Source organism: Suncus etruscus, chromosome 6, assembly GCF_024139225.1.
Source record: "Suncus etruscus isolate mSunEtr1 chromosome 6, mSunEtr1.pri.cur, whole genome shotgun sequence".
In the NCBI taxonomy this organism is placed as follows: Eukaryota; Metazoa; Chordata; class Mammalia; order Eulipotyphla; family Soricidae; genus Suncus; species Suncus etruscus.
Genome location: NC_064853.1, coordinates 35,053,511 through 35,081,147, shown reverse-complemented (window position 1 = coordinate 35,081,147; position 27,637 = coordinate 35,053,511). Strand labels below are relative to the sequence as shown.

General features: G+C 44.7%; 1 protein-coding gene across 1 annotated transcript; it reads left to right on the top strand.

The window, feature by feature from the left end:
- Window positions 1-9,390: 9,390 nt before the first annotated feature.
- On the top strand, window positions 9,391-25,655 carry ERMAP (erythroblast membrane associated protein (Scianna blood group)). Its single transcript, XM_049774849.1, has 10 exons — window positions 9,391-9,468; window positions 9,703-10,041; window positions 14,659-14,775; window positions 15,898-15,930; window positions 17,762-17,794; window positions 19,719-19,739; window positions 20,468-20,488; window positions 20,585-20,611; window positions 20,710-20,736; window positions 24,805-25,655. Exons 1-10 carry the CDS (start codon window positions 9,396-9,398, stop codon window positions 25,509-25,511), a joined length of 1,398 nt encoding a protein of 465 aa, XP_049630806.1. The 5' UTR covers window positions 9,391-9,395; the 3' UTR covers window positions 25,512-25,655.
- The last annotated feature ends 1,982 nt before the right edge of the window (window positions 25,656-27,637 follow it).

The window sequence follows — 27,637 nt, the reverse complement described above, 5'->3', positions numbered from 1 at the left end:
TTTTGTTGTTGTTGTTGTTTTGTTTTTGGGTCACACCTGGCAGCACTCAGGAGTTACTCCTGGCTCTACACTCAGAAATTGCTCCTGGCAGACTCGGGGGACCATATGGGATGCAGGGGTTTGAACCACCCTCCTTCTTCTTCTAAGGCAAATGCCCTAGCCCTACTGCTGGGCTATCTCTCCAGCCTCGATGTTCATAGTTTTGTTTTTTGTTTTTTTTGTTTTTGTTTTTGGTTTTTGGGTGCTCAGGAGTTACTCCTGGCTCTACGCTCAGAAATCGCCCCTGGCAGGCATGGGGGACCATATGGGATGCCAGGATTTGAACCACCGTCCTTCTGCATGGAAGGCAAATGCCTTACCTCCATGCTATCTCGCCAGCCCCAATGTTCATAGTTTTTTAAAAGAAGAAATTATCGGGCCCAGAGAGATAGCATAGCGGCATTTGCCTTGCAAGCAGCCGATCCAGGACCAAAGGGGGTTGGTTTGAATCCCGGTGTCCCATATGGTCCCCCATGCCTGCCAGGAGCTATTTCTGAGCAGACAGCCAGAAGTAACGCCTGAGCACCGCCGGGTGTGGCCCAAAAACAAAAACAAAAAAAAATTATCATTTATGCATAAAAAATTTTGGGTGGTGGGTGGTAGAAGTGTTTTGGGCCACACCTCATGGTACCCAACACTTATTCCTGGTTCTGTGCTCAGGGCTCACTCCTAGCAGATTTCTGGAAATACATGTAGTGATGGGGATCAAACCTATGTTGATGGTATGCAAAGCAAGCACATAATTTTCTATACTATCTCTCAACAAAGGGAAGACTCCACAAACTCACAGAATATCAAAAAGGAGCAAAAATATATTGTCTCATTCTGTGTAGCCAGAATTCCCCTTATTCTCAAAATCAGAAAAAGATACTACAAGAAAAGTGACTGGTTTGTATATGTCACTCATATAAAAGAGAAAAAAAAGTTTAAAATTTTTATTACATGCTGTTGGTGTGACAATACAGTGGGTAGGGCAATTGCCTTGCAGATGGCCCTCTTGTGTTTGATCCCCAGCATCCCATATGGTCCTCTGAATCGCATTAGGAGCAATCCCTGAGCACAGAGCCAGATGTTAGCCCTGAGCACTGCCAGGTGTGGCTTAAAACAAAACAAAACAAATAAGTCAGTGAAGGGTTGGAGTGATAATATAGTGGGTATGGCCCCAGTACCCGATATGACCCCTTGAGCACAGAACCAGAAGTAAGCCCATGAGCATGACCAAGTGTGCCCCCCCCAAAAAAAAAGTAAAATAAAAGTAAAAAGTCAGTGGACCCAGCAAGTGTGGTGGAGTGACTCCATGGCATAAGCACTCGCCTGAATAGAGCAAGGCCATGCATTTGACTCCAGATGATGCCCATATGGTCCGAGCTTAGTAAACAACAGAGCATGGGTAAATGAGCACTGTAACTAATGACATGGAAGCACACTGAAGCCATAAATGCAACCCCCCTGGCTGGTGAGCACTTTTTTATGTGTGTTTTTTGTTTGTTTGTTTTTGGTGGTGCTCAGGGGTTACTCATATTCTGCACTCAGAAATTGCTCCTGGCAAGCTCAGGGATCATAGGGGATGCCAGGGATCAAACCTGGGCCCTGTTCTGGGTAGGCAGCATGCAAGGCCAACGCCCTACCACTGTGCTATCTCTCAGGCCCTGGTGAGCATATTCTTAAGCACTACATTGTCTCCTGGTTAACACTAGAAGCAGAATATGTGTGAGCACCACAACTAATGAATTTGACCCTTGGCAAGCAGGTGTATAAGCACTTCAAGTAAAGTGTGTGATATCTGGTACATACCACCAAATGTATTATCAGAAGGAAAGGCAAGAAAGGGAAAGAGCAAAATAAATAAAGACTGAATTTTGTGGGGAAAGGAGATCTGGGCCTTATTCATGGCTCTGCACTCAGAGATCATTCCTGATGTGTTTGGGGGACCATATGGGTGCTGAATCAGATTTGTGTTGACTGTATGCAAGACAAAAGCCCTTGCTGTACTATTGCTCTGACACAACACTGAAATACATATTTTTAAAGAATATAAAAAGGTGGGGGCCAGAGAGATAGCATGGAGGTAAGGCGTTTGTTTTTCATGCAGAAGGACGGTGGTTATAATCCTGGCATCCCATATGGTCCCTGTGCCTGCCAGGGGTGCCTAGAGCCAGGAGTAACTCCTGAGTGATGCCAGGTGTGGCCCCCCCCAAAAAAAAGTATATATGCATATATATATATATATATATATATATATATATATATATATATAAAAGGTTAGGGCCGGAGAGATAGCATGGAGGTAAGGTGTTTGGCATGCAGAAGGTGGTTCAAATCCTGGCATCCCATATAGTCCCCGAGCCTGCCAGGAGTGATTGAGTGATTTCTGAGAGCCAAAAGTAACCCCTGAGGGCCCGGAGAGATAGCACAGCGGTGTTTGCCTTGCAACAGCCGATCTAGGACCAAAGGTGGTTGGTTGGAATCCCAGTGTCCCATATGGTCCCCCGTGCCTGCCAGGAGCTATTTCTGAGCAGACAGCCAGGAGTAATCCCTGAGCAACGCCGGGTGTGGCCCAAAAGCAAAAAAAAAAAGTAACCCCTGAGCACTGCCGGATGTATCTTGAAAACCAAAAAAGAAAAAGGTAAATTGGGATACAGGGGGATCTGAGTAACAGTTCAGAGCCAAGACTGAGCCCTGCGCACAGCCAGGTGTGGCCAAATATTAGAAAATGCAACAATTTTAAATTATGTATAGAAATATTATTATTTAACAACATATGGTATTTTTCCTTAATAAAACTTTATTATTATTATTTTTTGTTTGTTTGTTTGGTTTTTGGGTCACACCGGCAGTGCTCAGGGATTACTCCTGGCTCTATGCTCAGAAATCGCTCCTGGCAGGCTCGGGAGACCATATGGGATGCTGGGATTCAAACCACCGTTTTTCTGCATGCAAGGCAAGCGCCCTACCTCCATGCTATTTCTCGGGCCTCAATAAAACTTCTTTTAAATGAAGGTTCAGAATTAATTTCTTTGACTTATATGAAAAGCTTAAAGATTACTGGGCCGGACTGATAGCACAGCACGTAGGTCATTTGCCTTGTAAGCAGCTGACCCGCGTTTGATCCTCTGCATCCCATATAGTCCCCAAGCCTGGAGTGATTTGGAGTGATTTCTGGGCACAGAGCCAGGAGCAACCCCTGAGCATTGCCAGATCTGACCCCAAAAACAAAAATAAATAAAAACAAAACTTATGTACTCAGTGATAAAAGGCTCACTACGCTGCTAGGATCAGGAGCAAGGCAAGGAACAAAACAAAAGACAATCCGAATACAAAGAAGTAAAGTGTATTCATAGATGATCTAATTGTCTACATAGAAAGCCTGCATAAATGCTACTGGAACTGTTATGAGGCCCACTGATTTAAACCAATATAGAAAGTCAATTCATATGTTAGCAATAAAAAATGAGAAATTAAAACTAATGAGTATTTCTTACAATAGCATCAAAATATTAGCTACTTGGGGACAGACAGATAGTATAGTGAATAGAGCACTTGCCTTACAAATGTTCGACTGAGGGGCCAGAGTGATAGCATAGCTGTAGGACTTTTACCTTGTACTTGGCCAACCCTTGATGGACCCCCAGTTTGATTCCCTGCATTCCCATATAGTCCCCTAAGCCTGTCAGGAGTGATTTCTGAGCACAGAACCAGGAATAACCCCTGAGTGTCACTGGGTGTGATCTACCCCCCCCCCCCAAAAATACAAGTGTCTGACTGAGGTTCAAGTCCCATCACTCCTTATGGTCCTCTGAGCCCCACAAGGAGTGATCTGAACGCAAAGCAAGGAATAAGCTGTGAGCACCACTGATTGTGGCCCCCAAACAAACAAAAATAAAAACATTATGCCTTTCCCCAGGACAAGCTCCTTAACATTTGTACTATCTCTCTGGCTCCTATAATTTTTTTTTTAATTTTTTTCTGGGTCACACGTGGCAGTGCTCAGGGGTTATTCCTGGCTCCATGCTCAGAAATTGCTCCTGGCAGGCACGGGGGACCATATGGGACGCTGGGATTCGAACGGATAACCTCCTGCATGAAAGGCAAACGCCTTACCTCCATGCTATCTCTCCAGCCCCATGGCTCCTATAATTTGATCCACACCTGATAGTACTCAGGAGCCATTCCTGGCTCAATACATACAGTACACTCCTGGCTCAGTCACTCCTGGCGGTGGGTAACCATGCAGCAGGTCAAGGATCAAAATTGGGCCTCCTGCATGCGAAGCATGTACTCTAGCCTTTTTGAGGTATCTCACTGTTACACTATAGAATAATACTAACAGTTTAGAATATATTCATAATGCTGTTAGTTTAATCATATAGCAATATAAAGTTGACTACTATGCTATTGCTATTGTGTATGTTAACTGAGAATGGAATAGAAGAAGGGGCTATCCTGGCAAAACCAAATCAAAATAAATCCTTGAGATCAGCATGGTGACCAAAGCTAGCAGCAACTTTTACTTTTCCACCCATAGCTCTGTTGAAGAGACTCTGCCAGCTGCCTTGGCTACAGCCTCAGTCTGGTGAACCCTGGGGACTTCCAGCTAAGCTTCTTTGTTTTCTTGCTGTGCCTGTCTTTCCCCAGGGGCCTCTCTCTATTTCTTTTACTTTCCTTCCTCCTGTTTTTAATGTTTGCTTTCAGTATACATATTCACATAGGAAAGTTGAGACTGGAAACATAGTATAGGGGTAGAAACTTATCTTGCATGAGTTGATCCTGGATCAATCCCTAGCACTGCACTGCCTGTAACTCTGACTCTGGTTGTTATTTTCTGTTGTTGGTTTTTTGGGTCTTTGTTTTTGTTTTGGGCCATGCCTGCCAGTGCTCAGAGGATCATATATTTATGCTAGATAGGTGCCTTATCCCTATACTATGGGATGCCAGGGATCAAACACAAGTTTGCTACATACATGGCAAGCACCCTGCCCATCACTCCAATTCCATCAAGCATATTTTTAACCAGTCATTTTTTAGATTATAGTGAAGATCCCCAGTGTTATTAGACTATTATTCTATTTTGTGATCATTAAATCATGGCATTTTATTGCAACACCACACTTCCCAGTAGCAAAGCATTTGCCTTGCATGTGTGCAAGCCCTGGTCTCCTAACCACCAAATCTGTATGCATGTTCATATTTTTTTTGCCTAGAATTATTTCTGCAAGAGAAATAATTGAGTCAAAATTTTTGCTTAGGGGGTTAAAGAGATATTATAGCAAGTGGGGCACTAGTCTTACTCGAGGCCAAACTGGGTTCAATCCCAGCATCCCAAATGCTCCCTTAAATCTGCCTGGAATGATTCCTTAGATCAGAGCCAGGAGTGTGCCCTTAACACAACTGGATATGGGCCCCCTAAAAAAAAAAGAAAACAAAACAAAAAACCATTCTTTTGCTTGTTTGTAAATAATTTGATAATTGTGCTAAATATTCACTTGAATGTTGTTTAATATAGGAGAGTTGGTTGCCCATAAGTAGCATAATAAGAGGGTAGCATTTTTTCTAATATTTATGCTACTTCTCATTTCTCTGATTACTGGAGAGTGAGTCCCCCATTCTGATGTCATTCTCTCCTAGATCTGCCCACTCTTACCGCTGCTTTCCATTAGTCAGTAACGGGGCGGGTGCTTCAGGGAGGCCCCACTCCCAAGTCACTTCAGACGCCCTTACAGTCTAATGAAAGGACTTCTTTGCTTTTTTTGGGGGGGTGTCACATCTGGCAGCGCTCAGGGGTTCCTCTTGGCTCTATGCTCAGAAATCGCTCTTGGCAGGCTCGGGGGACCATATGGGATGCCGGGATTCTAACCACTGTCCTTCTGCATGCAAGGCAAAAGCCTTACCTCCATGCTATTTCTCTGGCCACCGCTTTGCTTTTTTTTTTTTTTTATTCTCGGATTCATGTTCATATCACTTCATGTAAGTTTTTTTTGTTTTTTTGTTTGTTTGTTTGTTTTGTTTTTGGGTCACACCCGGCAGCGCTCAGGGGTTACTCCTGGCTCTACGCTCAGAAATCGCTCTTGGCGGGGCCGGAGAGATAGCATGGAGGTAAGGTGTTTGCCTTTCATGCAGGAGGTCATCGGTTCGAATCCCGGCGTCCCATATGGTCCCCCGTGCCTGCCAGGAACAATTTCTGAGCCTGGAGCCAGGAATAATCTCTGAGCACTGCCGGGTGTGACCCAAAAACCACAAAAAAAAAAAAAAAAGAAATCGCTCTTGGCAGGCTCGGGGGACCACATGGGATGCCGGGATTCGAACCACCGTTCTTCTGCATGCAAGGCAAACGCCTTACCTCCATGCTATTTCTACGGCCCCTCATGTGATTTTTTTTATGACTCCTTGTAGTTCTTTCTCTAAAGTAAGTTTAGTCATTGACTTCATGTGTGAATGAGCGGCATCTGGAGGAGGAAAGGAGCCTCCAGGTCACAGGGCAGGGGGTGGTTTATTACTCACCCCTGAATTGAAACGTGTGGTGGGGGAAATGGCTGTAACCAGGATGGAAAACATGTGGATTCTGGAGCCAGGTCCTCTCTGGGGGTTTGGTGACTGGGCAGACTCTAGGGAGTAGGTGTCAGAGGGGCGGCACCTCTTATTCCAGAGCTGGAAGCTCTGGTTCTGTGTGGGCCTGTGTCACCGGGCAAGTCTACCCAGGGTGTGTCTGAAAAAATGCGTTTCAGTTAAGGGACTGGGGTAACTCCAGGGGGATCCTGTGCCCTGTTTTCTTACAACTGTGATTGATAAGGCAGAGAATTTTCTCACTGACCTCCCTTCTCTGGTTACTTTGAGTAGCTAGTAACCTGGTAGGAAAGAGTAGGCAGGATAGAGAGGGCAAAAATATCCTGACTGTAAGGCGTACTTCACTCTGATCTAATATAGCCCAAGGATATTAGGTTGAGTTGTGTGAGTCAGGACTGAAAATAAAAACAACAGCAAAAATCCAACCCTAAGTCAGTGTGCTGTTTGCCAAACCCAGAATCAAGAGTAGGTTTATGTCTCAAGTCTCATCTTTGATTTTCCAAAGCAACCTGTGACTTATAGAAAACTTCGCATAAAATTTTAAGAAAATTTCAGAGAAAAGTGCTATCTTTCTAGAGTGTTTTCTTTTAAATTTCAGCTCCCATTTTGGCACGAGTATTTTTGTTTTTGTTTTTTTTTTTTTTGGTTTTTGGGTCACACCCGGCAGTGCTCAGGGGTTACTCCTGGCTCTATGCTCAGAAATTGCTCCTGGCAGGCACGGGGGACCATATGGGACGCGGGGATTTGAACCATGGACCTTCTGTATGAAAGGCAAACACCATATCTTCATGCTATCCGGCCCCATGAGTATTTCTTTGTGGGGGCTGAAGTGATTATACAGTGGGTAGGGCATTTGCTTTGCATGAAGTCAACTCCAGTTCTATCCCCAGAATCACATAAGGTCCCCTAGCCTGCCAAAAGTGATTCCTGACTGCAGAGCCAGGAGTGACCCAGAAACAAACAAACAAATAAAAAAAAATGAAGATTTATTTCTGGGGCCAGGTAGTTTGTCTTGCATACAACCCAGATTTAATCCCAGCACCCCACATGGTCACCCAAGCCTGACAGGAGTGATTTCTAAGTGCAAGGCCAAGAGTAAGCCCTGAGCACAGCCAAGAGTTGCCTAAAAACACAAAACAAATGCAAACATTCCTTTCCTTCTGCTAAAGGAATTTCAGGTAGTAGCAAATGTGGGGGAAGTTTTGCAGAAGGAAATAATCTCTTAGGGAGAAGTGTCTTCTTATCATCTGGTAAAAATTACAGTGATAACACAGCAGTGGTGTTTTGCTCTATGCAGTGGTCCTCAAACTATGGCCCGCGGGCCACATATTGTATTTGTATCTGGTTTGTTTCTTCATTGCAAAATAAGATATATGCAGTGTGCATAAGAATTCGTTCATAAGTTTTGTTTTTACTATAGTCAGACCCTCCAATGGTCTGAGGGACAGTGAACTGGCTCCCTGTTTAAAAAGTTTTAGCATTATGTCTTTTTTCTTTTCAGAGCTTTATTAGAAAAAAGCCATAAGTTTATAAGATGGCAGACTGTTTGTCTGTTTGGTTTTGGTTTTTGGGTCACACCCTGAGCTGCTCAGGGCTTACTCCTAGTTCTGCACTCAGAAATCGCTCCTGGCAGGCTTAGGGACCATATGGAATGCCAGGAATTGATCCCGGGTCCATCCCGGGTCGTTCGCGTCCAAGGCAAATGCTCTACTGCTGTGCTATTGCTCTGGCTTGACTATAGCATTATCTCTGAGCCTTCACCAACCCCTTTGAAGATTCTTTATCAATGAAGAACCAGAAAATCCACAGATATTCAAGAAACAGAGGTTCCATGTGGTCCATGTGAGAGTCTCAAACCTAAAATCCAACTCCAAATGCTGAGTTTGTAAAATCAGTACCTTCAAGATGGTATGAGTGGGCCAGAGAGATTGTATACATGACCAACCTGGGTTCAATTCCTAGCTTCCCATATGGCCCCTAGAGCACAAACAGTAGTGATTCCTGAATGCAAAATCAGGAGTAACCCCTGATTATTGCCAAGTATAATGAAATGGGTAAAAGTGGGTAAAAGGGAGTGGCATCTTACTGCCTTGGTTGATTGTTTCTCAAAAGTGAGGCTTAGGGCTGGAGAGAGGGTAGGCTAATGGTAGGTATAGCTCTTATTTTGCATGCATTCAACCTAGGTTCAACCTGTGGCTTCAATATATATGGGTTTCCTACCTTCTAGGAGTGATCACTGAGCACAGTGTCAAGAATAACCTTTGAGCATAGCTATATATGGCTCACCCACCCCCACCCCTCAAAAAAGTGAGGCTTAACAGCAATAAGGGAATGGAAATGGGCTTCATTGTGCATGGAAGACTGGCTTGCCACAGACACTTCCCAAAGTTGGTTTGGACATTAGGTGGGAAAGAGGCTTAGTAAGCTGTAGGTATTCATTCTCATTCTAGCCTTCTCCCTGTGCCTTCCAGTTCACACTCTGTCTCACCACTTGTTTTGTTGCCATCATTATCCTTTCTTACAGCATTTATAGATGTGACCATGATGCCACCCACCACACTGAACACTTGCCTCCTTCAGTCCTCTTAATAGTCTTGCAATAAATCACTAGTAATAGTCATTTGAAGGAAGAAGAAACCATCTTGAGACATCATCATTAAAGATACCAGGAGGTAAGCAGGAGAACTGGGATTCTAGCCCTTTGAGACAGAGAACATCCTCTGTCCTAGCCAAACCAGCACTCTGCCTCCTCCTTAGCTCACCAACCCCTGTGGGGTCTCCTAGTTCAGGTGGAGATGGAAAGCTCCTGGCTGCTCCCCTGCTACCTCATCACTCTCATCTGCCTGCAGCTGCCTGTGCACATGTCAGGTAGGAGTTGGAACCTCTGTTTAGGCTGATAACACCTATTCTGGAACCCTAAGTGGTACAAGGTCTGGCTCAAGGTTTTACTTCTTCTTGGGTTCTTCTCATCCTGAGCCCCTTCCAAGGTTCTTCTCAAATGCCATTTATTCCCATGATATCCTCTTCCTCCTTCCTCACCAAGCTCTTGCTCTCTCCCTGACCTTTTGTTTTGTTTTGCTCTGTTTTGTTCTCACTGCACAGGGGACAGCAAGTTCCACCTTGTCCCTTTAGGAGGCACAGCCGAGCTCCTCTGCCCTGTCTCTCTCTGGCCCACGGTGGTGCTCACCGAGGTGAGATGGTTACGGTCTCCACCACCTCCCGGGTCCTCGTTGGCTGTTCACTTGTTTCGGAATGGGAAGGACCAAGCAGACGATCAGATGCCAGAATATAAGGGTAGGACAACACTGGTCAGAGACCCGAAAGAAGGAAGTGTCACTCTAAAGATCCGTCACGTCCGGCTGGAGGACCGAGGGCTGTACCTATGTCAGGTCCAGATCGAAAACCTGAATCGAGAGGATACTGTGACCCTGCAGGTGGCTGGTTAGTAATTTTCTAAAGGATTGCTGAGGTGTCAAGATGCAGTTACTGCTTGAAGTGGACTGCAATGAGCTGTTGGCATGGAGCCAGTCCATTTTACTGGGAAGCTACTGGGGATGGCTGGATGGCAGGGATTTGAGTGCCAGGCTCCTGGGGAGCCTGTGAGGAAGAGGGTGAGGAGTCTAATAGAACATTCCCCCACTGCCATCTTCTCTCCTTCAGTTCTAGGCTCTGGTCCTTACATCCAAGTGAAGAGCTATGATGCTGGTTGGCTCCATCTGGTGTGCAGGTCGGTGGGATGGTTCCCGAAGCCTTGGGCTGAGTGGAGAGATCCTAGAGGCAGGATGTTTCCGTCAGTCTCAGAGGACTTCTCCCTGGATGAAGCTGGCTTCTTCCGAGCAGCCGTCTTCAGCAGAATCCAGGACAACATGGTGGGGAATGTGACCTGTACTATCCGCAACTTGGCTCTTGGCCAAGAGAAGACCACAGCCATGGTCATAGAAGGTAATGCTCAGGGCCGAAGAGGTGGCACTAGAGGTAAGGTGTCTGCCTTGCAAGCACTAGCCAAGGAAGGACCTCGGTTTAATCCCCTAGCATCCCATATGGTTCCCCCAAGCCAGGGACAATTTCTGAGCACTTAGCCAGGAGTAACCCCTGAGCAACCCAAAAAAACAAAAAAACAAAAGAAAAAGGTAATGCTGACAAAACTAACTTGAAGTACCTGGCAACTTCATAAAAAATACCTATTTTAATAGAAGTGTCACAATTTGGGGGAGGGGGAAAGACCACCTTGCAGTAGTCAGGGACTATACCTAGCCCTATGTTTAGGGGTCACTGCTGGGAATCAAACCCAAATATCTTGTGCAATGTGTATATTTAGCTCATTGAGTTATCTTTCAATTTGTCTTTAATTCTAAAAGTAAAGTATTTATGGTAGCAAACTTGAAAAACATAATAAATATTATGTGTGTGTGTGTGTGTTGGAGTCACATCTAACAATGCTCAGGGTTTACTCCTGGTTCTGCATTCAGAAATTAGACTTCATAGTACTTGGGGTGGGGGGAGGCCATAAGGGATGTTGAGGATTGAACTCAAGTTAACTGTGTGCAAGGCAAGCACTCTTCAGCCCCTGAAAAAAATAGAGAATTTTATTTTGTTTTGTTTTTTTGGCCACACCTAGTGATGGTCATGGGCTACTCCTAGCTCTGCATTCAGAAATTGCTCCTGGAAAGCTCAAGGGGATTATATGTGATGCCAGGGATCAAACCTGGTCAGCCACTTGCAAAGCAAATGACCTACTTGCTGTGTTATCCCTCTGGCCCCAGAGAAATTTTTTTTTTTTTTGGTTTTTGGGCCACACCCAGCGTTGCTCAGGGGTTACTCCTGGCTGTCTGCTCAGAAATAGCTCCTGGCAGGCACAGGGGACACCGGGATTCGAACCAATCACCTTTGGTCCTGGATCGGCTGCTTGCAAGGCAAACACCGCTGTGCTATCTCTCCAGGCCCCCCCAGTTAATATTTTAAAGAAACTTTCTTTTTCAAAAAAGCCTACAATCTTATAAAGTAAACAGCTACATTCATTTTAAGATTTTCCTTTATAAATAAATTGCTTTAGCATGCAAATATGCTCTTGTCTGCAAAACTGCAAGTATGCAAAACAATGACCAAATTTACAAGTTTTTTTTGCCTTTTGAGTCATTCCCAGTGATGATTAAGACTTATACCTGGTTCTGTGCTCAGAGATCACTCTTGGTGGGCTGGAGGGACTTTAGGTATTACAGGAGATCAAATCCAGATTGGCTGCATGCAAGGCAAGCACCCTTCCTGCTGTATATTCATTCTGGCCCCTCAGAAGAAATTTTATTTAAGAGAATAGAAGGTGGGTCAGAGCAATATAGCACAATGGCTAGGTCATTTGCTTTGCACTTGGCCAACCCAGTTTCGGTCCCTGGAATGCAATATGGTCCCCCCAAGCCTGCCAGGAGTGATTTCTGGGCACAGAGCCAGGAGTTATCCCTAAATGCAGCTGGGTGTGGCCCAAAAGCCAATAAATAGGGGGGAATAGAAGGAAGGGAAGAGGGGCAGGAGCCTCCCATTGTATGGGGAGGTGTCTCCCTAGACAAGGTGTACACTTTTCATTGAGCTTAAAGTGTACAGAGTGAGAAGACAAGATGGAAAAGAGCAGGATATTGAGATATTTAGCTTCTGGTCATGGAGATGATTATCAGGCCCAAATTCAAAACATTCCATCTTCTCATAGTGGCCTAATCTGCTCTTGCTTCATTTCCTCATCCTTATCAGCATCTCCAAGTATAAGTGTATGTTTTTATCTGTCTGTCTACTTGCATGAAGGTATTATTGTGTCTAATGTTTCACATATATACAGTCATGAGTGTTCTTTACAACATGATTTTTATTGTGTTTTTCATTATTAGCCTCACGAAATGAAACCAAAGCCCTTTCTGGACATCTGGCTGGTTTCTGATTTGTCTTCATATTTTAGCTATGAACATCCTTTCAACCATCTTATCTGCAGGGTCCCAAGAAGGGGTATATCAGGAAAGAGCAAGTGAAGAAAGGGTGGGCTGCAGACCATTGGTTACCGGAATGAACAAGAAAATCCTCTCATGGGCTGGTCCCTTGAAGCACCTTCTTATATGCAAAACTGAACAAAGTTAAGGTTAGGCTTTTAGAAGAAGGATAAAGTGAGAGTGAACTGTTTTTCTCTTTAGGCTTTGGATAAAGGACCTTGTCTAATTAATAGTCATCTTTAGTACGGTTTCAATAGTATAGATTTTTTATTAATCTGTTATCTTGATTATTTTAGTCTGAGCCTCTGTTTGTTGGTTTGGTTTAGTTTGGGGTCACACCTGGTAGTGCTCAGGACTTACTCCTGGCTCACAGATTGACAGGGCTTGGGCGGGGTCTTGCAGGTAAGGTCACACCTAATATTCAGTTCCCAAGACCCCTCCCAGAAATGGGTGGGTCTCAGATAGGTACACCTAAATCCAGGGTGGAGTTACCCTTCCTTCCTTCCTTCCTTCCTTCCTTCCTTCCTTCCTTCCTTCCTTCCTTCCTTCCTTCCTTCCTTCCTTCCTTCCTTCCTTCCTTCCTTCCTTTCTCTTTCTTTCTTTCTTTCCTTTCTCTCTCTCTTCCTTCCTTCCTTCTTTCCTTCCTTCCTTCCTTCTTCTTTTCTCTTTTTTGGTTTTTGGGTCATAACCAGCAGCGCTCAAGGGTTACTCCTGGCTCTGTGCTCAGAAATTGCTCCTGTCAGGCACAGGGGATTATATAGGATGCTAGGATTCAAACCACCATACATCTGTCCTGGATCAGCTGTGTGCAAAGCAAATGCCCTACCACTGTGCTATCTCTCCATCACCAGCCCTTTCTTTTTATACTTTGTCTTTCTTGTCTCCTTTCTCTCCTGCCAAGACTTTAGTCCTACTGCTATGACAAGTGGCTCCGCTTCTGCTTATGGGGATCAGGGCAGAGGAGAGTAACTAATGTGCCATTGCAGATAGAATATTTGTTTTGCTTTGTTTTTTGTGGGTTTTTAGCTGCAGTACTTGTGGGTTAGTCTGGCTCTGTGTTTGGGATGACTCTTAGCAGTGCTCAGGGGACCATGTGGTGATGGGAATTGAACCCGGGGTCTCCTGGATGCTGAGTGCCAGGAGTATAGCAGTTGGAGCAATCTTTCTGGCTCCAGAGTGAGGATGTGAAGGTGGATGCTTATGAGAAGACCTTGGGTGATTACTGAGGAAGTGCTTCCACTTTTCCAAAGACCCAGGATATTTTTCATGAATTATAGAGTAGGATGAGGTTAGAGAAGGTAGAGAAGCTGAGTTTAACTCATTCCCTTCTGACTGGATCATGAAAATTACTCCTAAGAGATGAATCTCTCTCCTTAAAATTTTCCTTAGTCCTTGGGTTTTGTTGTTGTTGTTGTTGTTGTTTTGCTTTTGAGCTATACCTGACAATACTTTGAGTTTACTCCAGGATGTACACTCTGGAATCACTCCTAGCAGTGTTCAGGGTACCAAATGGGATGTCAAGGATCTAACCTGGAATGGCTGCATGCAAGGCATCACCTGGAGGTGATGGAGGTAGTTGGGTGTTACCCCACCCCCATTCCTCCTACGTAATCTTACCTGCTAATAGACCTCCCACTTCTGGGAGGGGTCTTTGGTAGATAATAAAATGCTTTGACCTTTTATTTATTAGGACAAAGGGGAGTCACCTAAATGGAGAAGGACCAGGAGGAGAGATGGCTGAAAGAAGCTAGACGTAGGGCAAGCTAACAAGACCATGCTTAAATAGGTTTAAGATTATAGGCCACACATGTTGGCGCACAAAGCTGATATTTCTTGGAACTTGTCTGTGGATGCTTTACTTGCTGCTACCTGAAAGTGCAGACCAGCCTGGATTGGAAACATGTGGCCTGGGCTGGAGGAGAAAGGCCCTCATCACCATCCATCTCCATCCAACCCCATCCAAACAGCCATCTTCATTATTTAATTCTACAGTTGGGTTGTATTGAGCCATCTCTGAGATGAAGCTCTTGCAGGGAAGCAGCATGCAGAGACCTTTGAAGGGAATGGTCATTGGTGGTTTCTGTTTTAGCTCCATCTGCAAAGAGACTCTCCTCCTCTGAAGTGGCACTGTCTGTGATCATACCTGTCCTGAGTCTCATCTTCATGGTAGGCATTGGCTTCATCTGGAAGCAGAGAAGATCAAAAGGTAAGTCAGGTCCAGAGCATAGTACAGTGGGAAGGGCATTTGCCTTGCATGTGGCCAAACTGGGTTCAATCCCTGGCATCCCATATGGTCCCCCTGGCCTGCCAGGAATACCCCGGAGCACAGCCAAATGTGGCCCAAAATTCAAAAAGAAAAGAAAAGAAAGAAATAAGTCAATGGTAAGAAAGCTCAGTCTTACAGGGAGAAGGTTGGCTTCTGAAGGAAACTGCAAGAGGAAGACAGTAAGTCAATGCTAACATGATAGTAGCTACCCCTTCATTGGAGGGCTTGCCAGTTGGCTGGGAGAAGTCTAAGAGCCCTGCTGGGGGCTCACACAGCAGAGGATTCAAGAAACTGCATAATGTTCCTTGGAAGAACTTCGAATTTTTCTATTTTGAGAAACTGGAAAATAACTTGATCATACTAGTTGTCTAATTAAGAAATACACTAAAACCAAAAACAGGGCTGGAGAGATACTACAAGACTAAGGCACTTGCACACGACTGTCCCAGTATTTTATACTTGGCACCACATCTGGTCCCCCAAGTACTTCCAAAGGTGACTCCTTAGCACATCTGAGTGTGGTCCAAAAACCATAAAGAAAAAACAAATTCACTTATTGGGTCCAGGGAGAGATATCAGGGAGTCAGGGGTACATGATACACCCCAACCCCACATAGCCCCCTCAGTACCATTGATGTGATCCTGGTAGCCTCTAGTACCACAGGACCTGAGCAGCTCCATATCACCAGGCCTGAACATTCCCTCATTTAACCCAGTTTGTCAAGTAGAGTGGCCCCCTGTCTCCCTGAATACTGGGAATTCCCCCAAAGGAAAAAAAAATCCAAGTCTGTTCCTTGAATAAAATTCTCATAAATATAAAGACATTCCACAGGCTCTCACAGTTGCTAAGGACTTTGAAAGTCACATAACCTACAAGGTCCCCCTACCTGATGAAGTGAGGACCTGCTAATCCTTTCAAGTGTTCCAATCCACAGTGACAAGTAGCAAAGTCCTACTCTGGCAATCTAGGTGTCTTTGGACAACAAAACCTGTTATAAAAGAAAAAATTCCTCTCAGAATCCAAACTCACAGCTCCACTTTTATTTTGTCTCTCCATTCTAGAGAAACTTCTCTATGAACATGTGATGGAGGTAGGTAAGTGTCTGGGCTGGGTCAGGACATTTCTTTATTTTGTTCAATTCTATTAACACACATACCCCCGCACCCAGTCAGTCTAAATTTTGTTCCTGAAAATCCCAGTGTCTGGCCTCCTGATACTAAGGTTTGCCTATCATTTCTGGATTTTATTGCTTCAATGATCATAGCTTGGCCTCCAGTAAGTTGTAGTAGTGTGATCATTACAATGCCTACTCGCTGCTTGCTTGGTCTTACTATTGGGTAGTTGTGTAAGTTTAATGTGGCTTTGCTTGTTCTATACATAATTGATAGTTGGCTACTATATGCTGGGGAATACAATGGTAATAGATGTAGACTGTTTGGGGATGGGAGAGTGGGACATGTCAAAGGTCTCCCTCACTTGCAGGAGGTCTTGGTTCCTTTACTTCAGAGCATCAAGCATCCTTGGGCATGACCTGAGAAACAAAAGAAGAGGAAGAAGTAGGCACTCTACCCTCCTAGAACTTACAGTTGGTGCTGGGAGGCACACATGGGTAAAAGGAAATTAAGCCATAGGCATACAAAAGCCACATAGAAGTGGTGAGGACTGTAAACACAATGAATTCACAGCTCCTGAGGGACAGGCAGGGGAGAAGTCCTATGAGGAAGTGATGTTTGATTTGGATCATGGGCAGGCATGGGGCAGGCGAGAATGGAAAACGAGCACAGCTGAAAGAACAGCTTGAGAGAGAAACACCCCTCACCCACCCACCCCTGGCAAGAGTACAGTGGATAGGGTGTTTGCCTTGCATGGGCCAGGGAGACATGGCAACCCTGCATCCCATATGGTCCCCTGATCACTGCCAGGAGTTAATTCCTGAGTGCAGAGCCAGGAGTAACCTCTGAACATCCTGTGGTATGGCCCCAAAACAAAAAGAAATGCAGTGTGGGGAGGGGGGTAGGGGAGAACAGAGGTCCTCTAAAAAGCTAGCAAGGTGTGGAAATTGAAACCAGCCCCCCAAAATTAGGAACAGCAATCTATGATAGGGACTTTTGTCCTTGTCTTATCTACTCCTAGCCTAAAGTCTAAAGATTGGGACAAGTTCCTCATTTTGTCCTTGCTGTGTTTGGGTTTGTAGATAAAATGAGGTCTGCCTCTGACCAGCCCAGGATGGAAATCACTCTTTGTTCTGGATTCCACCCTTTCTACCCAGTTTTTCCATATACAAAACCCCTTTTTGCGACCTTGCAGACTAGATGGTTACTTTGAGGATATAAATACACGGCCTTTTTCTTTCCTTGCATTTATTTTTGGGAGGGGGGTGGTATTGGCCACACACAGTGGTACTCAGGACTCCTGGCTCTGAGCTTAGGGTTCATTCTTAGCACTGTTGGAGGGAGGTGGGGCATATCAGCTGGCCATGTGCAAGGGAAAGGCTTTAATTCTACCCACTGTACTGTCTCTCCAGCCCCCAGAAACAGTTTTTATGGAGAAAGAAAAGGGCCTCTTTTTTTTTTTCCAGAAAGGATGGGTTGCAGATGTAGGTGTCATCTGGAGGGCACTATTCATAGGACAGTCTTCTGATGAGCTAGTTCCTGGAGGCAAGATTCATCTTATCTGCAAACTAAAAGCAAAAGGAGGTTGAAAACAAACTGCCTTTATCTCAGGCACGTGGGGCGGGGGGTTGAGCTAGGAAAGAACTAGCATCTGGATGACTGTGTTGCTCCTGGTTTCTTTGGGCCAGTTTCAGAGCTGGAGATGGACAGATACAAGGGCAGGTAAAATCAGTAGGAACCAGATGCTGGTGGAGGTCCCTCACAACAATGACACAGATTCTCATTTTTTTTTTTTTTACTTTCCTTTCTCTAGAAAATCTTCTCTCAGACCACTCGAAAGAAAAAGGTAATTATATGCGCAGAGTAAGAGGTAGGGCCCAAATCAACAGGCATGCCTGTAAGTTCTCTATTAAGATAGGAATTTGTTTTCCCGTGTCAAGAGCTCTCCGGTGGGGCCCGGTGAGATAGCACAGCGGTGTTTGCCTTGCAAACAGCCGATCCAGGACCAAAGGTGGTTGGTTCGAATCCCAGTGTCCCATATGGTCCCCTGTGCCTGCCAGGAGCTATTTCTGAGCAGACAGCCAGGAGTAACCCCTGAGCAATGCCAGGTGTGACCCAAAAACCAAAAAAAAAAAAAAAAAAAAAAAGAGCTCTCCGGTTCGTGGCAATGGAAAAGAGGTGTGTGTGTGTGTGTGTGTGTGTGTGTGTGTGTTAGAATCCATGAGTTCCTTTCAACAATCATTTTTCCACAGTGGTCTCACAGGAAATCCCTCTCCTTTTAAAGATTGCCTGTCTGTGGTCTGATGGGAGGTATAAACACAACCTGGGCTTGCAGAGAGGCAGTGGGACACAGTGGAAGTGTTTTGGGCTCCCATAACATGGACCTCATATCAGTGTTCCTCCTCTTCCTGACTCTGGAGAGCACTGGGTCATCCCAGCTTTTGCTTTCATTTCTAAAGTGGGAACCAAAAATCCCCTCCCCTGATGACCTCAGGATAAAAAGAGTCCATTGTTTGTTTTTTTTTGGGGGGGTCACACCCAGCAGCGCTCAGGGGTTACTCCTGACTCTATGCTTGGGAATCGCTCCTGGCAGGCTCAGGGAACCATATAGGATGCCGGGATTCGAACCACCGTTCTTCTGCATGCAAGGCAAATGCCCTACCTCCATGCTATCTCTCCAGCCCCTAGAAAGAGACTTTTAATAAGACCTCCTTCTGGAGTCCAGAGAGATAATGCAGCCAGTAAGGCTCTTGTCGTGCAAGCAGCTGACCTGGATTCAATGCCTAGAAATGCATCCGGTCTGTGAGCTCAACCTGGAGGAAACCCTGAGCACAGCCACATGTGTCCCAAAATAAACCTCCGATTTTTTTTTCCAAATTTCCTCCTGTAATGCATGTATCTCCTTTTTAAATCCTTTTTTAAATCTGTACTTCCTCTTCTGGAATTTTTGCTCAGGGCCATTGAGAATATGAGCAAGCACTCTAGTACAATCCCTATTCTGTCAGGGCAGGGGTTTTTCCCAGTCTAGCTGGGGAGACAGATAAATCTCAGGCTTATAAGGGTTCCAAAGGCAATGGCTTGGGCATCTACTCTCCCACCTCTCCCTGATGTTTCCTCCAAGATGGTCCAACTGCAGGGTCACCCCTGGGGACAGGATGCCTGTCTGTCCTAGAAAGAGATATAACGCAGGAGGGAGGAAGTTTGCCTTGTATACAGTTGTTTGTGATCCCTGGCATGGATCCCTGGCACCACCTGGAATGGTCATGCAGAGCCAGGAATAGAGAGAAAGAGAGAGAGAGAGAGAGAGAGAGAGAGAGAGAGAGAGAGAGAGAGAGAGAGAGAGAGAGAGAAACACTAATTGTATGTGATGGTGGCATGTGTGATGTGACTCCCTGACTTGGGAGTCAAGACAGTTTGGGTGTGAGACTTGCTTCTTGATCACCTATTAGCTGGATGAATGACTCAGACATATTACTAGGTCCCTCTGAGCCTCAGACTACCATTCTGTCAGCAGGACTAATCCTTACTTCCTATGGTTGAAAGGATCTTGACCACTTCCTCACTTTCAATGGACACATTCACTGGAGGCTGTTAGTAGTCAAATGATAAAGTCAATTACCACAATCCCTCTAGGGACCACGTCCTTTTGGACTTGATTGTCCTAATACCTGGTACTAAACAATGCCCAGCCCCTAACACAGTTCCTAGCTACAGGTTCCTATCTTTGACTTGAATCCTGTGTTCCACTCATGCCTTATTCTGTCTTTCAGGAAGGCTCCACAGAGGCCTCAGTAAGTTCTGCTTCCATCCTGTAGAATGAATTTCTCTGCTTTGCAACTGGGGCAGAAGCAAATGAACAGACAGGTCATGGGGTTTGGGGAGTTTCCATTTCTCAAAAAGGTTTTTTTTTTCTTTCTCAAACTTGCCCTGAAAAACCATCATCTCATGTCTGAGTGGGAATTGTTTCTCCAAGAAAAGGCACTTTCTATTGGCGAGAGCCCTTGAAAGTGTTTCATCACCATATGGGTTTTTTCCATAGGGAGGGGCCCAGGGGAGCTGGATCCTCATTAAGTGGAATGGATGGAGGGTGTCACACAACCATTTCACCTGTGGGGACCATTACGACAACAGCAACAATCAGATCTGCAGACACACGATGTGTCTATTTGATTTTACATTGAGAAAAGAAAAAAAAATATATATATAACCCCATAGACACTCAGTGAGAGTTTTAGATGAACTTAAGTTGTTTCTCCCCAAAATCACATTTTACAATGCCAGGAGGCTGAGATGTAGAATTTGTTTGGTCTGCAGGTGGGGCTTGGCTCTGACAGAGGCTTGCTGACCCAGTGCTCACAGCTAAGAGCCATTGCTGTTGCAAACACTATCCTGGTGGAGGTGGGGGTGGAAGGGAAGGTTCAGGGTCTGACCAGTGAGGATGTGAGAGAGGAATATGGTTGGGAGGAGATGGTAGCATCACAGGAATGTTCTGATTTGTCAAACCGTCTTTCTTTTGTAGAGAAGCTCCGGAACGAACTGAGTAAGTTTCCCACATTCTTTTCATTTTTATAACAACACATCTCTTGTTAGTTCCATTTCTGGTGGTAGCTCATCCTACCTATTTTTTCTTTTATAGAGTTAAAAAGAAGTGCAGCAAACTCAGGTGAGAGGCATTTACCCTTCTTCCCAATGCTAAGACACCTATCCTTTGGGAGTAGTAACTGCTTCATTGCTATAACAATTTCTCTTTTGTTTTTTTAGGCTGGAGAAGGGCCCGGCTACATTTTGGTAAGTTACACTGGTCAAGTGGATCTGCATTTCAGAGCCCACCATGCTGTGCCCATCTGCTGTTCCTTTGGAATGTAGACAGTAATGAAGAGTTGAGAGGGAAAGGAAACTGGGCTATATCCAGCTGTGCTCAGGGTTTACATCTGGCTTTATGCTCAGAAGTAGAGTGAGGAATCACTCCTTGAGGTGCTCAGGGAACCATATAAAGTGCTGAGAACTAAATCCAGGTCAGTCACAAGCCCTTAGCCACTGTATTATGTCTCTGACCTCTATAGGCTGTAATTAAACTTTTGAAATGTTCAGTTCTGGTGGATCTGAGAGATAGTACAGAAGTTAAGATGCTTGCCTTGCATACAGCCTACCCTACCCTATTGGATCCCTGACACCACAATATGATTCTTTTTGGGAACTGCCAACAATGATCCCTGGGCCCGGAGAGATAGCACATCGGCGTTTGCCTTGCAAGCAGCCGATCCAGGGCCAAAGGTGGTTGGTTCGAATCCCGGTGTCCCATATGGTCCCCCGTGCCTGCCAGGAGCTATTTCTGAGCAGACAGCCAGGAGTAACCCCTGAGCACAGCCAGGTGTGGCCCAAAAACCAAAAATAAATAAATAAATAAATAAAAGAATGATCCCTGAGCTCAGAGCCAGAAGTAGTCCCTATGAACTATGTGATATGCCTCCCCTACCCCGTGCTTCCCCCAAATCAGATCTCAACTGGGCATGTGGTTCAGTGGTAAAAAACATACAACTTACGTTTGAGTCTCTGGGTTTGATGCCAATGTGACACACACACACACACACACACACACACACACACACACACACACACACACGATCAAAGGCCTAAAAAGAAGGGGCCAAAGGCTATGAGTCAGCTCAAAGGTTTGAAAAAGTTTGAGCATGTATTTGCACACAAAGGCCCCAGATTTAATCCCTGGCACAGCTGGGATTGACCCCTAAGCACAGAGCTGGGGCGCCCTGTTCTCAAGCACTTCTGGGTGAGAATACCCTTAAATATTTGGCTTGATGTTTTCATGGGTTTTCTGGATTTTTAAAAAATTTTTCTTATTTATCAGGTTTTTTTTCTTCTTTGTGACTTGTATGCTCCATTCTAATTCTAGATACATTTTGTTTATTTTGGGAGGCTAGGGAGTGGTGTGGGATGGGGTTTGGGGGGTGGTTCTGTGTGTTTAGGGTCATACATGGTGGTTCTTAGGGGCTACTCCTAATTTTGTTTGAGTTTTGCTCTTGGTGTTATTCAGGAGTCTAAAAAATACTGAAGATTGAACTTGGACCTCCTGAATGCAAAGCATTCATTCAGACCTTTGAGCCATTTTCAGGGCCCTTGTTTGTTTTGTTTGCTTTTGGGTCAAACCTGGCAGTACTCAAGGCTTATACTTGGCTCCAGTGATCATTACCGGCAGAATTTGGGTGTCCATATATTGACTATATTAAATTCAAATTGGCCATATGCAAGGAAAGCACTTTACCTGCTGTACTATCTCTCTGGCCTCCACCCCCTGGTACTTTTGGAGGGGTAGTCTGAAGTTCATATCCATCAGGGCTTACTCCTGGCTCTGTGTTTAGGCATCACTTCCGGTATGGCTTAAAGGACCATATGTGGTGCTGGGAATTGAACTTGGGTCAGCCACTTGCTAGACAAATATTTGCCCTACCTAATGTATTATCTCTCCAGGTACACACCAGTTTTTGATCTTTGGAAAATTCTTTCAATACAGAATGTGTGAAGTCATTGTCATACCTTTCTATAAGTTATACTTATGTGTATTGTCTTTGTATTTTAATTTTTTATAGTATTTCTCAATGCATGGGTATTTTCTTTCCATTTTGGAAGGGTACACCTAGCTTTGCTCAGGGCTTACTTCTGACTCTGTACTCAAGGATCACTCCTGGTGGTGCTCAGGGAACATTATTTAGTGCCAGGGACCAAACCCTGTTGTCAGAGTGCAAATCAAGTGCTCTATCCCCTATATTATCTTTTAGACCCTTTATCTTCTTGTATTTAGATTTATTGTTTTTCCTATTTAATATCTCCTGCTTTTTCTCATTTGGAAAGTCCTTGTCAGACAATTGGATAAATAGCAAGTGGTTCATCTGCTTTATTATCTGCATTTGACTGAGGGTTTCTGGAAAGAAGTGGATGGGTTAGAAAGTCACCCTAGCAGTGCAAACTACTAGAGTTTCTCAATTTTATGCTTAAAGGTTTGCTAGTTCTTATGGCTGGAGAGATAATACAGCAGGTAGGACACATGCCTTGCATGAGGCAGACGCTAGTTTAACCCCTGATGAGATTAATGACATTTATGACATTTATTTAATGTCCTCTAAGCACCACCAGAATAAATCCTGAGCACAGAACTGGGAGTTAGCCCTGAGCATTGCCTTGTGTGGTCCAAAAACCAAAAAAAAAATTTTTTTGCCAGTTCTCTTTTTTTTTTAATCTCCCAAATAGTTTACATTTCCACCTTTTCTTTGAATATTCCCTTTTTCCCCCTGCTACTTTGGCATCTTGCTAATTTTAAGGTTGCTCTTCCCCCTTTCTGTTCACATTGTGCTCCATAGATAGGTCCAACAACACTAAAGAATTAGCCACTTTCAAGGAAAACAGGTCACTGTGCTTGGCATTCTAGGAGCTCACAAGCACGTTTGATGCACGGTCTGGTTTTAACGCATCACCTTGATTAAGGATGGGTTTCATGGATTTAACTTCCTCTGCTTGAGGAAGGAGGCATTCTTACTGTGACCTTCATATTCCACAATTTTTTTTTGAGTCACATCCAGCAGCCCTCAGGGGTTACTCCTGGCTCTATGCTCAGAATTCACTCCTGGCAGGCATAGGGGACCATATGGGATTCTGGGATTCGAACCACTGTCCTTCTGCATGAAAGGCAAATGTATGTCTTACCTTCATTCTATCTCTATGGCCCCCATATTCCACAATTTGATAAAAGAATATTTATCTAGTAATGGTTAAAAAGGATAACAGGCAATAGCTTCTGTTGAGAAACCAAGTATTATACATTCACTTTTTTTTTTTTTTTTTTTTTTTTGGTTTTTGGACCTCATATGGCAGTGTTCAGGGGTTACTCCTAGCCCTGTCTCAGAAATCACTCCTGGCAGGCTCAGGGGACCATATGGGATGCTGAGGATAAAATCCAGGTCAGTCACTTGCAAGTCAAATACTCTCCCCGCGGTGCTATTGCTCCAGCCCACTATTATTTTTAGTTTATTGTTTGGCTCTGTACTTGTTGGTTCTCTCCTAGATGTGCTCTAGGGATCATATGGTGTCAGGGTTTGAACTTGGTTCTTTTACATGCAAGACCCTTCAAGCTCTCTCCCCAGTCCCCACACATGTTCACATGAAAACTTATGCACTAGCTCATCAAAATCATATAATTCTACAATGTAGACACTGTTAATGTCCCCATTCACCAATGATGAATCTAAGGTTAGGATAGGAATAACAAGCCTAAGTCACATAACCAGCATGTGGTTAAGCTGAAACTACATTAACCTCTATTCTTCTGGGTCTCACATTATAGCTTGTCACTCCTGAGACTGACTAGGAGTCAGGTTATTATTTTACATTAGTCAGAGGCAATCTTTCCTAAGGATTAAGGCAGCTTCACAAACAGATGGTAAACCTTTTTTTATTTTTATTTTTTTCGGTTTTGGAGCCAGCCACACCTAGTAGTGTGCAGGAGTCACTCTTGGCTATGGCTCAGGTATTACTCCTCACTGAGATAAGACGACTATATGTGGTGCTGGGATTTGAACCTGGTCCAGCAACATACAAGGCAAGCACCCTACCCACTGTACTATTGCTCTGGTTTCTCCAGCCCACCTTTTCATCTTTTACTTAATATACTACCAGAAGATGGAGAAAAGATGAAGATAGAATTCTTGGTCTGAAGACATAGGAGAAAGGGGTCCCTATACTAAAATGGGTCTATGCCAGTAGGTGTCTACAGAGTGTCTCTCCTCTAAAGCAATCCCACTGATCCCTTAAGCCCTAGCAACCTCATAGCTCTGTAACTCTCTGCAGTGGCTGTGACCTTGGACCCGGACACGGCACACCCCAAGCTCATCCTCTCTGAGGACCGGAGATCTGTGAAGCTTGGAGACCGAAGGCAGCCTGTTCCAGACAACCCCCAGAGATTTGACTTTGTCGTCAGTGTCCTGGGCTCTGAATACTTCACAGCTGGATGTCATTACTGGGAGGTGCATGTGGGGGACAAGACCAAGTGGATCCTGGGAGTGTGCAGCGAGTCAGTGAGCCGGAAGGGGAAGGTCACCGCCTCACCTGCCAACGGGCACTGGCTACTGCGGCAGAATCGGGGGACTGAGTACGAAGCTCTCACATCTCCTCAGACCTTCTTCCGCCTGAAGGAGTCCCCTTGCTGTGTGGGGGTCTTCCTGGACTACGAAGCAGGGGTCATCTCCTTCTACAATGTGACTGACAAGTCCCACATCTTTACTTTCACCCACACTTTCTCTGGCCCCCTGCGCCCTTTCTTTGAACCCTGCCTTCATGATGAAGGGAAAAATACAGCCCCACTCATCATTTGTTCAGAACTGCAGGAATCAGAAAAATCACCCAAAGCCAAAGGCCATGCTAATGGAGATGTGAAAGTTGACCCTTCCTTACTGCCCCCTCAGGCTCCAGCCACTTTCTTACTCACAGATACCAGCCTCCTCTGGGCCTCTGAGCTGGGCCCAGCTCTACAGGGCCTCAAGGCTCCTTCTTTCTAGGTGCTTCTTTGTTCCCACTCCCCTGATCCTCTGCCTGGTGCTCTGAAGCTCAGTCTCCTGGCCCTAAATGTCCTTCCAGAACATGTGACTTCCTTCCTCCAAATTTATACCCTCTGTGTTTTTTTTTTTTTTATTGGGTCAGGTTTTCCCCACAAGGTTCAATTCTAACCCCCATCTTCTCTCTGAAGATGTGAAGTTCTGGTGCCTTGGCAGAAAAATATGGCAAAGTAAGGGCACAATCAATCTGGTTTAGGTGGCAATGCTGAAGGTGAGCCACCGAGATACATGATTCTTGGAACAGATATGTGTCTGTTCCAAAGACAGCTTCCTGTTTAATGCCATGTACAGGATCTGGGCATGAAGTTATAGTGGCCAGTCCTTGACATTTTTGCTTGTTTGTTTTAAGGGGTCCACACCTACCAATGCTCAGGGCTCATTCCTGACTCTGCATGCAGAGATCATTCCTGGTAAAGATTGGGAAACTATATGAGGTTCCAGGGATTTAACCCTGGTCAACTGCATACAAGTCATGTGTACCTGCTGTGCTAGTGTTCTTGCCAGTCTCCAACTTCTTTCTTAGTCTCAAAAAAATATCTCCTTCTGCGCAGGAGCAATATTACAACAGGTAGGGCACTTGCCTTGTATGAGGCTATTTCCAGCATCCCATATGGTCCCCTGAGCCCGTCAGGAGTGATTCTTGAGTGCTGAGCCAGGAGGGACCCCTGAGCATTGTTGGGTGTGGTCCACAAACAAAACAAACAAAAACTTTTCTCCTCCCAGTTCAGGCCTCCAAGTCACAAAGCTGGTCTTCAAAAAGGAAATATATTTTGGATCCCACACTCTTCTGGATTATAGGAGACAATAGGAGGCAGAAGGCCAAAACAATGTCACCCTTTTCTCTTTCCTCGTTGTAGGTTCTAGCAGTTTACTGACATCCGAATGTATGTTTACAAAATGAGTGTACCTATTGATGATAACCAGAGGCAGGGCCTTTATTTATTTTCATTTAAAAATTTTGTTGGTTTTGGAGCCACACCCAGTGGTGTTCAGGGCTTACTCCTGGCTTTGTGCTCAGGAACAGTCCTGGCAGGGCTCCGGAGACTTATATGATGCCAGGGATTGAACCCCATCTGACTGCATGCAAAATACTATATCTCTAGCCCCAGAGGTAGACTTTAAGTTGGTTACCATAATCCTTAAAAATCACAGAACAGTCAGTTAGCTCTGCATTCTTGGACTTTAAATCTGACCTCAGAGAGACAAATGTGTTAGTCTCTGCAGGCCCTTTGAATCCTTTCTGGGATTTAGAGTTCTTGCTATTTTGTTGTTTGTATACTTTTTTTTTTTTGTTTTAGGTGCAGGGACTCAAGTCTATTCCTCACACTTACAAGGCAAGTGCTTTATCACTGTGCCCCATCCCTGGCCCAAAAGTGACTGTTTTAATCACCCATGTAGATGCTGTATCCCTGTTGAGCTGTTTGTGTAGCAAACAGCCTGTTAGGTCAGAGAGTATTGATTACCAATAAGAAGTTGGTAGACCAGAATGAGAGGCTAGAATAATGAACCTGGTTTTTGCTGTGTGTTGCAAAAAGAAGCCAAGGCCCTTTCCAGTCACACCCCACATGTTATCTGGCCTCTTTATGGGCATTTGGCCTCAGTTTGCTAGAGCTCTTTCTGACACAGTTTTATCCAACTGAAAACAGAACTTTTTATTTGTCATTAGTTCTCTCTGCCAGCGCTCATATTAGTCAGCTCACCACCATGAAAGTTGACAGGCTTAAGGCCCAAGAATTGATTCAGATTGAGTCTGAGTTAGGAAAAACAAAACAAATGTTACAGTCTTAAGTCTATCAAGCAGGAAGGGTTCTTTCTCTTGGGGAACCAATCAGCGTTTTAGTTTTCTGTAGGCCATCTATTGGTTTATGGAACCCAACAGCTTTAGGATGGGCAAACTTCTGGACACACTACACCGATTCAAATGTCAATTTCACCCAAAAAAACTCTCTTAAGAAACACCTACAATGTATTTGTGTGTGTTGTATGAATGTGTGGCATGGAAGATTCAACCCTAAGGCCTCACACATGCAAGACAAGTGCTCTACTGCTAGTGACGTTCAAACTTTATT